This window comes from Arvicanthis niloticus, chromosome 5 (assembly GCF_011762505.2).
Source record: "Arvicanthis niloticus isolate mArvNil1 chromosome 5, mArvNil1.pat.X, whole genome shotgun sequence".
NCBI classification, from domain to species: Eukaryota; Metazoa; Chordata; class Mammalia; order Rodentia; family Muridae; genus Arvicanthis; species Arvicanthis niloticus.
In genome coordinates, this window is record NC_047662.1 from 22,514,688 (window position 1) to 22,527,887 (window position 13,200).

Genomic DNA, 13,200 nt, shown 5'->3' on the forward strand with positions numbered 1-13,200 from the left:
TCTGTGGCTTTGTTGCTTGACTTTGCATTTGTAGCCCAGGCTGAACTTGAACTTGCTGTGATTCTTGCTTCTGCCTGGAGAGTGTGCTAGAATCACAAACATAAGCCACCATGCCAGGTGCCCCTGGTATTTCTCCATTTCCAATTCTTGTGAGCATTGATGTGCTTGTGCTTTGTTGTAAGATACCACAGCAGTCTTGGGTGGGATCTTACCCTGGAAACAGACTTCTTTTTTCCTTTTAAAAATGACTCGTTTTTTTTGTTTGTTTGTTTTGAGACTATGTTTCCATAGCCCAGACTGTCCAGGAACTTACTATGTAGCCCAGGTTGGCTACATAGTGTTCTCATCTCTCAATCTCTACAGTTACAAGCTTGATTCACCCATGCCTGCCTCACTCTTTCTCTCTCTGTCTACTTTTTTTTTTTTTTTTTTTTTTTTTGGCAAAGCAGGTAGGGGACTGGTGGTTTTTGAGACAGTGTTTCTCTGTGGTAACCACCTGCTTCTGCCTCCTGGTTGCTGGGACTAAAAGCATGTAACATTACTCCTAGCCTGCCTGGTTATCTTAGTTGATTCTTTTTTTGGTTGGTTTTTCTTTTTTCTTTCTTTCGTTTTGTTTTGTTTCTTGCTTTTCGAGACAGGGTTTCTCTGTGTAGCCCTGGCTGTCCTGGAACTCACTCTGTAGACCAGGCTGGCCTCGAACTCAGAAATCCACCTGTCTCTGCCTCCCAAGTGCTGGGATTAAAAGTGTGTGCCACCACTGCCCAGCTTAAGTTAGAACTTAAATTTCCAGCATTCTTATTTCTTTCTTACAGTGCATACCAAGTATCAGAAAGATGGTTCTGTTCTCACAGTGCTCTAACAGTGCTCACACAGTGCTCTTACTTTCATGCCACTCTTGAGGCATGTCAGGATTGAAGGAGACTTGATAAGATTAGAAAGGTAGATTGGGGCTGGTGAGATGGCTCAGCAGTTAGGAGCACTGACTGCTCTTCCAGAGGTTATGAGTTTAAATCCCAGCAACCACATGGTGGCTCACAACCATCGAGAGGGAAAAAAAAAAAAAAAGAGGTTAGAAAGGTAGCTTGGATAGACAAATCCAACAGTGGCTCAGCTGAGAAGACTACTGTGTGCAACTGTGTTCTGCCTGAGTGAGACCCAGGTTACTAGGCTAGATTTTCTCACAGATAAGCAGGTTGGGTGCACACTGACCCTCAAGATTTGTCTGCTTAGATGCAGTCTTCCTATTGAGCCTGGCTGGCCTGCAATTTGCTGTGTAGACCGGGCTTTTTCCTTTGCAGGGCAAGTTTTCTTTGGAAAACTCAGTATACATCCTGGCTTACCTAGAGGTGTGGGTTTTTAAATACAGTCATGTAGGCAAAAGGCAGCATGTTAGAGTATTGGGTCTTTGTGTCTGTGAGGATGAGAGAAATAGCTAGGACTGTTTTGCATAAACTTGACTAGCTTCCTTTCTAATGCACTCTCCTTAGGTAACATCACACAGATTGCCATCTCAGAGGAGAGCATGGAAGAGGCGGGGCTGGAGTGGAACTCAGCCCTCACTGCCGCTGTCACCATGGCCACAGAAGAGGGTATAAAGAAAGAATCTGAAGAGATTTCAGGTACTTTCCTATACAGCTTAGGTCTTTCTGAAGGTTTATAGCCTTGTTTATGCACAAAGCAGACCTCTTTGTTACACCTGCTGGTTTTCCTCATAAACACGAGCACTAATATAGCTGGGATCGTCTCCTTTTACCCCAGGTAACCATCCTGCGAAAGCACATTTTAAACACGAAGGGGTTGTGATCGAAGGTGGTCTGAGACCAGTTATACAGTGCACATGGGCACTGATGTGTTTGAATGTTGGACTCCGTTGTCTGTACCTCTCTTCTAAACCTCGGTCCATCGCTAGCACGTTTCTCAGGCAAATCAAACTGGGAGATATTAGAAAGAAAACTTTGGTAGCAGGCGGCATAGTATAGTGATTATTAATTCCCTTAGAGGGATCAAGAAAAGCATCTTCACTTCTACTAATCATTCATTTAATAAATATTGGTTGCTATTTGCTGGGTACATACATGAAGAGACTTAGTGACCATCCTAGGAAACCTGCAGGCCCTCCCACCCAGCTGTTTGGTTTAATGTAGAACTAATAAAAATTATTTTTTAATTAATATTTAGCATAATATCTTTATTAGCTAACCTCCGTAACATTAAATTTTATCTAATCAAAAAATTAAAATTGAATTTAATCAAATAATACTTAGTCTTAAATATTGAATGCCTAATTAATATTTAACTGAATATCTTTATTGGAGTGAGATGCCTGTTTTTATAGCCAGAATCATAACAAATCAAGGGCCTGACAAATTGAGGTAAATATCCTATGCCCTTAGTTACTGAAGGGGCTAATGATTAGGTACCAACTCGTGGAGGCAGCCAGTCCTTCATGTTTTAGTACAGAATTCTTTTGAATTGAAATGAACATTTTAGCCAAGTGCTGAGGTATCTGGGTAATGTCTCTGTTCACCTTTGTCTCATCCGGTTTATGCCAGAGGACACTTTGATGTTCTGGAAGGGGATAGCTGATGTAGGATTGATGGAGGAGGTCGTCTGCAACATACAGAAGGAAATAGAAGAGCTTCTCAGGGGAGTGCAGCAGCGGCTCATTCATGCACCTTTCCAGGTTACAGGTGAGTTCACTGAGTCTGGAATGAGCCTGCGCTCGAATACTCACAGGTGTTCTGTTATGTTGCTGTTGGCCTCACAACTCCAGAGGCAGAGGCATCTTACCTTAATTTTACAGAGAAGAAGAGTAAGGCTTGGCGAAGTTGAGGCACTGTTTTATACGGTTCATGACTGTGTTTGTTTATGCGGTCCTAGGGGTTTAACTAGGCCTCAACATGTGGGAAAGCACTCTTCCACTGAGATAGATCCCCGGCCTTATTTTAGTTTATTCATTAACTGGCCTTTAAATTTTGGTTTGGGCCGAGTGGTGGTGGCTCATGCCTTAAATCCCAGCACTTGGAAGACAGAGGCAGGCGGATTTCTGAGTTCGAGGCCAGCCTGGTCTACAGAGTGAGTTCCAGGACAGCCAGGACTACACAGAGAAACCCTGTCTCGAAAAACCACCACCACCAACAACAAAAACAAAAATTGGTTTGGTCATATCTTGTTTGTTTTTTTTTTTTTTTTTTAGAAATTTATTTTTCTTTTTAAATTCTGTTGTGTTAAAAGTTTCTACTACTGTGATGAAACAGCATAACAAAAGCAACTTTTGTGTGTGTTGGGGAAGGCCTTCCTCATCATATGCTTCTAGGTCACACTCTGTCCCTGATACACTTACACCAATCACGGCTCGATGCCTCCTGAGTACTGGCACCTGCTTTTTCTTCTTTGTCTGGATGGCGAATCTCCAGCCTCTGACTCTTTCCCAGACTTCCTATCTCTGCCCATATGTCCCACCTATCCTCTCCTGTTTTGCTATAGGCTGTTCAGCTCTTTATTAAACCAATCAGGAGGTGATAGAGAAGATGTTTACAAAATACTGAGACAGGTGAAGCATCATAAAAATAACATTACCAAAGTCTGGTCGGTAATCAGATCTCTGCCAGTACTGAAATCAGCATTTGAATAATAAAAAGACAACCTTTACACAATGCACTAAAAGATCACCCCTACAAAACCCTGTCTGAGGGGTGGGGGTGAGAATGCATCACAGGCTTGTCCACAGACCACTCTGGTGGGTCAACTCCAAATTGTAGTTTTCTCTTTGAAATGATTCTAGCTTGTGTTGAGTTGGCATGAAACTGTTTAGCACACATGTGTGTCTGTATGTGCACATGAATATGTATGCTCATGGAGAGCAGAGTCATCAGATCCTCCTGGAGCTGGCAGTTGTGCACTGATTGACATGGATGCTGGGAACTTAACACAGGGCTTCTGGAAAAGCAGAGTGCTCTTAACCACTGGCCTGGCAGGGCTTTGAACGGGCTAAGTACACACTGTATCGTTTAGCTACTAAATTGAGATGAAGTTAAAAGTTTCGAATAGAGAGTGTCAGTGAATTAGATGAGGGTGTGAATTTGAAACACAGCAGAGCTGGGGAACTACATGTGGCAGTTCTCCACTTTTGTATGTATAAAACCATTGAGTTGGACATACTAACACCAGCTTGCGGTCTTGGCTCCTTAGTGGATTATAAGGCAGACAGTGTGTTACATATCTATAATCTCAGCCCAAAGGAAGTGGAGGCTCAGGAGTTTAAGGGTATGCAGTTACATATTGTCTTAGTTAGGGTGTTACTGCTGTGAACAGACACCATGACCAAGGCAAGTCTTATAAAGGACAACATTTAATTGGGGCTGGCTTACAGATTCAGAGGTTCAGTCCATTATCATCAAGGCAGGAACATGGCAGCATCCAGGCAGGCATGGTGCAGGAGGAACTGAAGGTTCTTCATCTTCATCTGAAGGCTGCTAGCAGAATACTCACTTCCAGACAGCTAGGATGAGGGTATCAAAGCCCACACCTACAGTGACACACCTACTCCAACAGGGCCACACCTTCTAATCATGCCACTCCCTGGGCCTTGCATATACAAACCAGCACACATATGGAGACTTTCTCTCTAAACACCAAAAGCAACACACAGAACTGGGTGAATTAACTGTGGAAAGGAGTGTGTGTAAAGTGGTCTTGGTTAAAGAGTCAGTTGTGTAGGGTAGTGGTGATGTTACCAGCAGTATTGTATGCAAGGCCTCATGTTTGACATGTAAACTATGATGTGTATGTGTGTGTGATTGTCTAAGTATTTATTGTTATTGTTTGAGATAAGGTCTCTCTATATGTAGTCTTGGCTATCCTAGAACTCACTATGTAGAACAAACTAGCCCTGAAGTTGTCTCTGCCAAGTTCTGGGAAAGGCATATACCACCACACCTAGACATTATTGATTTTTTTTTTTAATTTTCTTTTTTCATTTATTGATTTTTTTTTTTTTTTTTTTTTTTTTTTTTGAGACAAGGCTTTACTCTAACCCAGGTTGGTCTTCAACTCAAGGCAGTGATCTCAGCTCAATCTCCCAGATGCTGGGATTACAGTGTGAGCCATCATCCCTGGCCTCTTGGGTTATACGAAGATGTAGTCCCACCATATTGCCCAGGCTGATCTTGAACTCCTAGGCTCAAATAGTCCTTCTGCCTCAGATGAGCTTTTTTTTTTTTTTTTTTTTTTTTTAAAGATTATTTATTTCTCTTATTTATTGATTTTTGCCTTTGTTTTTGCAGTGGTCAGGATGGACCCATCATACTAAGCAAGCCCCCAGTCACTGCACCATACCCCTACCCCTGTGTGATTGTTTACATGGAAAGGTCTGCAAGCATGCTGCAAAATCAAAACTAAATACATGTGATAAATCTTGGCTTAAAAAAAGTTGCCAGACATGGTGATGAGCACCTGTCATCTCAGAACTAAAGATGCGGAATTAGGAGTTCAGTTATCTTTGGCAAGTTTGAGGCCAGTCTGGGATATGAGATGCTGCCTCAAAACCATCACCACAACAATTATTAAGATGTATTTAAGAGAGTCCCATAACATCTTGCTTCTTTTCCTTGTAGTAGGTGAGGGAGATATGATTGAATCCGAGTCTAACATAGCTCAGGCTGGAGAGAGCTCACTCTGTAGCTTAGGCTCTCCTTGAACTCCTGACCACACTGCCTGTGTCTCCCAAGTGTGCTGGGTTTGCAAGCATGTATGACCTTCCTTCTGGCTTCTTTCAGGTCTGTAACTAGCACAGGAGGGAGCTGGTAAGAGCTTCTGTTTTGACTCTATAGGCCTGTACTTTGTTTAATAGATGCTGCTGTTCTAAACAATGTGGCGAACACATTTGGCCTAATGGACACAGTCAAGAGAGTTTTGGACAACAGACGGAAGCAAGTGGAGCAGGGGGAGGAGCAGTTTCTCTATACCCTGGCAGGTACGTGGAGCTTCCTCTTTTCAGAATGTGCTTGTTCCTGAGTGCTTTTTGGAGGGCTGACATGTCACTAGGTTATTCTAGTAGTCTAGGAATGTTGGTGACAGAACACAGGTCAGCTTTCCCTTTTCACATCATTGTATTGCCGTTTATGCTAACTGTGGATTGTGTACATTATTCCCCAACACCCACATGAGACATCCAGGCTCAGGACTTGCATCTGCAATCCCAGCACTAGGGAAGAGGAGACAGGCAGATGCCTGGAGCTCATTGCCTAGCTACCTAGCCAAACCGTGGAGCTCCAGGTTCAGTGAAAGACCCTGTCTTTCCACATACTTGGCCACATCCCCACACTAACATTTACCTACACCACAAGCACAAAAATACACAAACAAAGCCATCAGGAACTGTGAGCATCTCGGTAATCTAGTTCTTCCATCTACTTTGTTCATTCCCAAAGAATGTTTAGAAGTGTAATATGGACACACTAGTCTCTGTCTCTTCGGGATCTTTAAGGAACTTAAGGAAAAGCAAACAGAAACAGATAAAGACAAGACAGTGCTCAGGTATGTAGGTGTCCTGGAAGAACAAAAAGACTTTCCCGTAGAGCAGGAGAGCTGTGAGGACAGAGGTGGGGCCGCCTCCGCTGTAGAGCACGGTCAGACTGCCCAGCTGCTTTAAGTGTTCTTGAACGATTGCTTTAATGGATGCACTATTTAACTCAGCCTGGGAGACAGGCACTCGAGCCTAATTGGTGAGTTGCAGGCTGAGAGACCTTGTCTTGAAGGAGATAAACAATGCTCCTATGAGTGATACCTGAGTTTGTCCTCTTACCTGCACAGGAATCTACATACACATGGGGACACATGTGCCCATACATATGCACATACACACACAATCCCTCAAAAAGTAAAAGAAAAGTGTTATACTGTGCCTCATAGATACGTACAGTTTAAGATAGATGCAGGTGTGCTGGAGGAGCTCACAGTTCAGAGCATACTTCCTCCTCTTCCAGAGAATCCCAGCACCTACACCACCTAAAATGCCAGCTGGGGGGATCTGACTCCCTCTCTGCCTCCACAGGCACCCTGCACTCATGTGCATATTCTCTCTCTCTCTCTCTCTCTCTCTCTCTGTGTGTGTGTGTGTGTGTGTGTGTGTATCTCACACACAAACTCACACACGCAATTAAAAATTAAATATTTTAATCTTTAAAATCTATGTCTGCATATGTGCAGGATGCATTCTGGGAGCTGTAGCTCAATGCTAAAACATGAAACACATCCTTAGGATGCTGGTGGTCCTGAGTATAAATCACACACTTGTGAAAAGGAAAAGGACCATGGGAGCTTCTTGGATTTGTGTTTTGCCAAGAGATGAAAAATTTGCAGAGGAGTGTGTGGTGAGTTAAGTAAGATCACAGTTTAAAGGCTCTGAACTGTTGCCCAGCTCATAATCCCACCATTAAATGCAATTACTGAAGGGTTTAAAAAAATATATCTCCAGGAGTTATTTGGGGAACAGCGGTATGACATGCCTGCGGTTACATAATGTAGGACCAGGACAGGACCTTGTGTCTCCTGACCCCTGGTCAATGTTCCCAAGAAAACATTTCTTTCCACAAAGTCTGGCTGGTTTTGTTTTTTCCCCATAGACTTGGAACGGCAGTTGGAAGAGCAAAAAAAGCAAGCCCAAGATCCCAGACTGAAATCCCAGACGGTTCAAAATGTGGTACTGATGCCTGTGAGCACCCCAAAGCCTCCAAAAAGACCCCGGCTCCAGCGGCCGGCCTCCACCACTGTCCTGAGCCCTTCTCCTGTCCAGCAGCCTCAGTTCACTGTCATCTCTCCCATTGCCATCACCCCCGTGGGCCAGTCCTTCTCCATGGGCAATATCCCAGTGGCTACCCTCAGCCAGGGCTCCAGTCCTGTGACTGTCCACACGCTGCCTTCTGGCCCTCAGCTCTTCCGCTACGCCACAGTGGTTTCCTCTGCCAAGAGCAGCTCACCAGAGACAGTGACCATCCACCCTTCATCAAGTTTGGCACTGCTGAGCTCCACTTCCATGCAGGATGGGAGTACCCTGGGCAATATGGCCACCATGGTGAGCCCCATGGAGCTGGTGGCCATGGAGTCTGGCCTGACTTCAGCAATCCAGGCTGTTGAAAGCACCTCTGAGGATGGGCAGACCATCATTGAAATTGACCCTGCCCCAGACCCTGAGGCTGATGATACTGAGGGCAAAGCAGTCATCTTGGAGACAGAGCTGAGGACTGAGGAGAAAGTGGTAGCCGAAATGGAAGAGCACCAGCATCAGGTCCACAATGTGGAGATTGTGGTCTTGGAGGACTGACTGGGGATGGGCGAGAGCTATGTTTGGGTTGGAACTTTAATTATGTTTATTTTTATCATTGTCCCACTCATTTCCACATAGAACCTTTGTTTTTCTAAAAAAAAAAAAAAAAACAAAAACAAAAAAACAAACAAACAAAACTACAAAATCTCATTGTAACTGAAAATGTTGGGTTCCTCCTACTCCCTCATTGACAAATAGACAGAACAAGCTACCTTTCCAGAAATTAGGAACAGGTCACCCAGAGTCTGAATCATCTTTCCCCAAGGAAGGTAATTACTGTTAGGGGAGGTATCAAAATAACCAGGAATCCTTTCCAGAATAGTCTGTCTGTGTATACATGCATGGTTTCTCTCTTGTAAAGTTGTATTGATCAGACCCTGGAACACAGATCTGACACCACAAGACGACCAGCTCTGTTATGGATACAGAAGCATACTTGCCTCTGTCCTGGATGTGAGGGCCTCAGACGCTGGTGCAAAACTGAAACAACAGGAAGTTGCCTCTGCTTAGTGTAAGAAGGAGCATGATCAGCAGCTTAAAGGGGGAAGCCCTTTGACAAGGAGAGGGCAAGGAATGGTCTTCCAGAGGTGCCTGTGATGCTTCTCCAGCTCTCTGAGGGTTGGGTACCATTTTTAGAAGAGGCCAGAGATTACAGAAAGATACACAGCAATCAGAAGATTATCACAGCTGTGCTTTTAGAATAGCTCACCTTGCCCCAGCCTTGTCAAAGCCCTCACCCTCCTCACCGAGGATTATTAGTCCATTCCTTTGCAGACTGTGATGTGGTATAAATTGTTCTAGTTCTTGACTGTGGCTGTAATGGAGGTGGGGCTCCAAGGCCATCATTTTTTTGTTTCTTGACTCTAGGAATGGCAGAGTCCCTCATGCAGACCAGCTGCTATTTTCAGTGGAGCCCTGCACACAAGTGTGTGTGTGCATGTGTGTGTGTGTGTGTGTGTGTGTGTGTGTACATGTTCTGACTTTGGAACCAAAAGCAGTCATTCACCTGGTGCTTCTCCTTCTTTTACTTTAGTCTGTTGGATCCCATGCTCTGCAGCCCTTCGGCAGACAGCAGTGACAGGTGCCTGCCTGCCTTCATTCTCCTCTACTGTTTATACCACAGATGTTTCTGTGAGATACAGAACTCATAAAATGGCTTAGGCTTGGCAGGGAAGACTGGTAACACTCCCAGCCTTTCCTGAGGCATGGACTAGATGTCTCCTGAGTGAGCTGGACTTCCTGGGAAAGGGACATTGCCTACGGTGTCATAAGAAATATGACAGAAGTGTCAGTAACCTTGGGTGTGGGGCTTCTTCCTGAATGCTATTTGTACATTCAGAGTTACTAGGTCACTTTTTCTGATGTGATCCCATTTCTGTAGTTCTTTTCAGGGTTTGGGAAGAATGAACAGTTTCTGATTTCTTTAATTATATTGTTTACTATATTAGTGAAAATATGGACACTCTCCAGGTGACTTTATAGGTCAGAAAAGCATACAGCTTAGGAGTTGGAGGATGTATTATTATTATTAAAAGTAAAATGTTGACTTTAGTTTTAAAAAAATAGAGAAGGTTGCCTGCTAAACCTGTCTTGTCTCCTGCAGGTTTTAAAAACCCTGTAGGCAACCAGAAATTTCACCTCTCATCTCTTAGATGGCCTTATGTCTCCAGGGGAGCCCTTGGGGATCACTCTGAAGACCCTTAAGAGTACGATTTCTGAACTCTATTCAGATTTGTTTCAGCTTTAAAACTGGACTTTTCTTTTCAGAATATTAATTAGGCTGGGGACAGAACTGAGTTGGTGAAGTGTTCACCTAGGATGTATGAAACCGTGGGTTCAGTCTCCAGCAGGAAATAAAGTGGGCATGGGGGCACATACTTTTGATCCTAACACTTGGGAAGTAGAGACAGGAGACTTAGAAATTCAAGGTCATACATAGCAAGTTCAAGATTAACCTGGGATGTATGAAATAGTGTCTCAAAAACATTCTGTTTAGGACAAGCTTTTGGTCTCTTACATTTTTAGTGAAGGAAGTGGAATTTATTTCTCGCTTTCTTAGACTTTTTGTTACTACATAGGAATGTTTATTACATTTATTTATCTCTGTGTGTGTGTGTGTGTGTGTGTGTGTGTGTGTGTGTGTGAGAGAGAGAGAGAGAGAGAGAGAGAGAGAGAGAGAGAGAGAGAGAGAGAGAGAGAGCTTGCTATGGTATGTATGTGGAGGTCAGAACAACCTGCAGGAGTCTGTTCTCTCCTTCCACCATGTGGGTCCTGGGACTTGAACTCAGGTTGCCAGGCTTGGTGGCAAGCACCCTCATCCACTGAGCCATCTTGCCAGCCCTAAAAGTTTCAGTTTTCAGACTGAAACTGTTACTTGAACTTAGAAAGCCACATCTCATCCCTGTTGTGCCCTTTAGGTCATTTCTTTTTTCCAGAGATGGGTGGACCAATTCAGGACATGGGAGGCACCCTAGAGAATAGAGGCAGGCTCCCTCAGGTCCTGTCTTTGCTCTTCCGCTGTTGTAGCATTAAAGGTCGTGTGAGCATCATGCTTCCAAAGTCAGATCTCCTTCTTGAGACAGAGCCTGTTTACTTAAAGACATCTTGGCGTGTGGATTACACGAGCTTTGTTCTTTTTCTGGTCTTCCAATTGCTGTCATTGCTAGCTGCTGTGGTACTCGTAGGGATGAGACCTCTCACAGCCCTGGTCTAGATTATTTTAGATGGGGTGATACACATGCAAGTTACCGATGTGTGACTAGGCAGTTGCAATGAAATTACTCCTCAGGCTGACTTGATGGTAGCTATCTTTTCTCTAGCCATTCATTAAATAAACATTTGTAAGTACTGTCTATGTATAAGTACTGAATGCCAATCGATTGCGTCGTCAAGGCCCCAGTAAGTACCATGAAGATGCAGATTTTGTGCTAAGACACTGATCTTGCAGTCAATCCCTGTTCTCAAGAAGTTCATACCCAGACGTCTTTGCAATTAACCATACTGTTTGTTTGTTTGGTTGGTTGGTTGGTTGGTTGTTTGGTTGGTTGGTTGTTTGGTTGGTTGGTTGTTTTTTTTGAGATGGTTTCTCTGTGTAGCCCTGGCTGTCCTGGAACTCAGTCTGTAGCCAGGCTGACTTGAACTCAAAGAGATCTACCTGCCTCTGCCTCCCAAGTGCTGGGAATAAAGGTGTGCACCACCACTGCCATAGTGAGTAGTCAACCATATTTTAATGTCATTTGTTTCTTTTGTGATGCTGTTTTCTCTTAAGCATTGAGAAGGACTCTGAGTCTTTAGTTCCTAGGTTTCAGCAAGCTGCCAAAGTCAGAGGTGAAGTTATCCCTGGTGAAATAGTATATTATGTTGAGGTGAGTGTAGCTATGGACTTTTGGCCTGGAGTTAAGCACAAAGGATCGTTTGATCACTCAGCTTGGGATATGAATGGATTCGGCTACTCTGAGGCAGTCTGTTGGAGCAGGTGTGTGCTCCAGTTCAGTCACTCCTGAGCTGGTAACCATCAGATGGGGCCTTGGGCTTAATCTACAACATAGCTAGTTCTTCTGGTAGAAGGTGAATCTCTGAACTGTCGTCTCTGTATACCCTAGTTGCCCTTGAACTTGACTATGTAGAGCAGCCTGGCTTTGAACTCCTAGAGGTCCATCTGCCTCTAGATAATCCCAGGCACTGGGATTAACGCTACCACACTTGGTTCTTGTTTCTCCTCAGTTTCTAGTCTTCCAAAGAGTGGTATTGCATGCATGCCTGCGACCCCAGCCCCAGAGGGCAGGTGCAGGAGGATAGAATGCGTCAAGAACTTCTCTCACAAACCAGAAATTTAGGCTTCCACATCCCTAACCAAAAGTTACTCTGCTTTTGTGTCATCTCCCCTCCCCCATGGATGATAGACATTCAAGATTCACAACCACTTTGGTGTGTACTTGCCTGCCATAGTAGGAGGGGAAACTAATATACATGAAAGTATTTTGGAAATTAATATCAGATGATTCTTTTAATGTTGGTGTTTTGTCCCATTTCATTAAAGACACTGAAGGTAAGTGTATATGGAGAGTACTGATTTTATTTACAAAGAAATGTACATTTAGTGTGCTTGTGTGTGTGTGTGTGTGTGTGTGTGTGTGTGTGTGTGTGGTATGCCAGGGTGCACAGTATCTTTGTCAAAGAACAACTTTTTTTTTTTTTTCCCGAGACAGGGTTTCTCTGTGTAGTCCTGGCTATCTTGGAACTCACTCTGTAGACCAGGCTGGCCTCGAACTCAGAAATCCGCCTGCCTCTGCCTCCCAAGTGAAAGAACAACTTTCAGGAATCAGTTCCTTCCTTCTGCCATGTGGGTTCCAGGGATCTAGTTCAATTTGCCAGGCTTGGCAAGCAAACTCCTTTACTCACTGAGCCGTCTTGCTGGCCGAAGGCATCTGTTTGTTTTAGATGTATTTATTTTAGTTTATGTGTATAAATGTTGTTCTTACAAGTATGTATGTGCACCACACACATGCCTGGTATCGGTCGGAGAGCTTTTCAGATCCCCTGGAACTAGAGTTGCAGATGATTGTCTGCTACCATGTGGATGCTGAGAACCCAACCCAGGTTCTCTGAAAGAATGCATGCTCTCAACTGAGCCATCTCTTCGGGTGATACTATAAACAACAAAACTCTGTTGTGAAATATGGAGTTATTGATCCATAATGGAGGACTATCTAGGAGGTGGGAAAGAATCCTCCCTGCCCCCACCCCTAGAAAAAAGGTTGGATTTTGAAATAAAGCACAAAGTGATGGTGGCACAAACCTTTAATCCCAGCACTTGGGAGGCAGTTGGATCTCTGAGTTTGAGACTAGACTTGTCTACAGAGAGAGTTCCAGAA

The 13,200-nt window shown here is 44.0% G+C and overlaps 1 protein-coding gene across 5 annotated transcripts in view; it reads left to right on the forward strand.

The window, feature by feature from the left end:
• The window catches only part of Gmeb1 (glucocorticoid modulatory element binding protein 1), a 38,691-nt gene extending 26,308 nt beyond the window's left edge, over nt 1–12,383 (forward strand). For all 5 annotated transcript variants that reach the window (XM_034502124.2, XM_076934068.1, XM_034502125.2 and 2 more), the window contains exons 7-10: nt 1,488–1,619; nt 2,553–2,690; nt 5,852–5,974; nt 7,626–12,383. In XM_034502124.2, the coding sequence (XP_034358015.1) occupies nt 1,488–1,619; nt 2,553–2,690; nt 5,852–5,974; nt 7,626–8,323 (1,091 nt within the window). In that variant the 3' untranslated portion in view covers nt 8,324–12,383. The remainder of the gene's footprint in view (nt 1–1,487; nt 1,620–2,552; nt 2,691–5,851; nt 5,975–7,625) is intronic.
• Nucleotides 12,384–13,200: the final 817 nt, after the last annotated feature.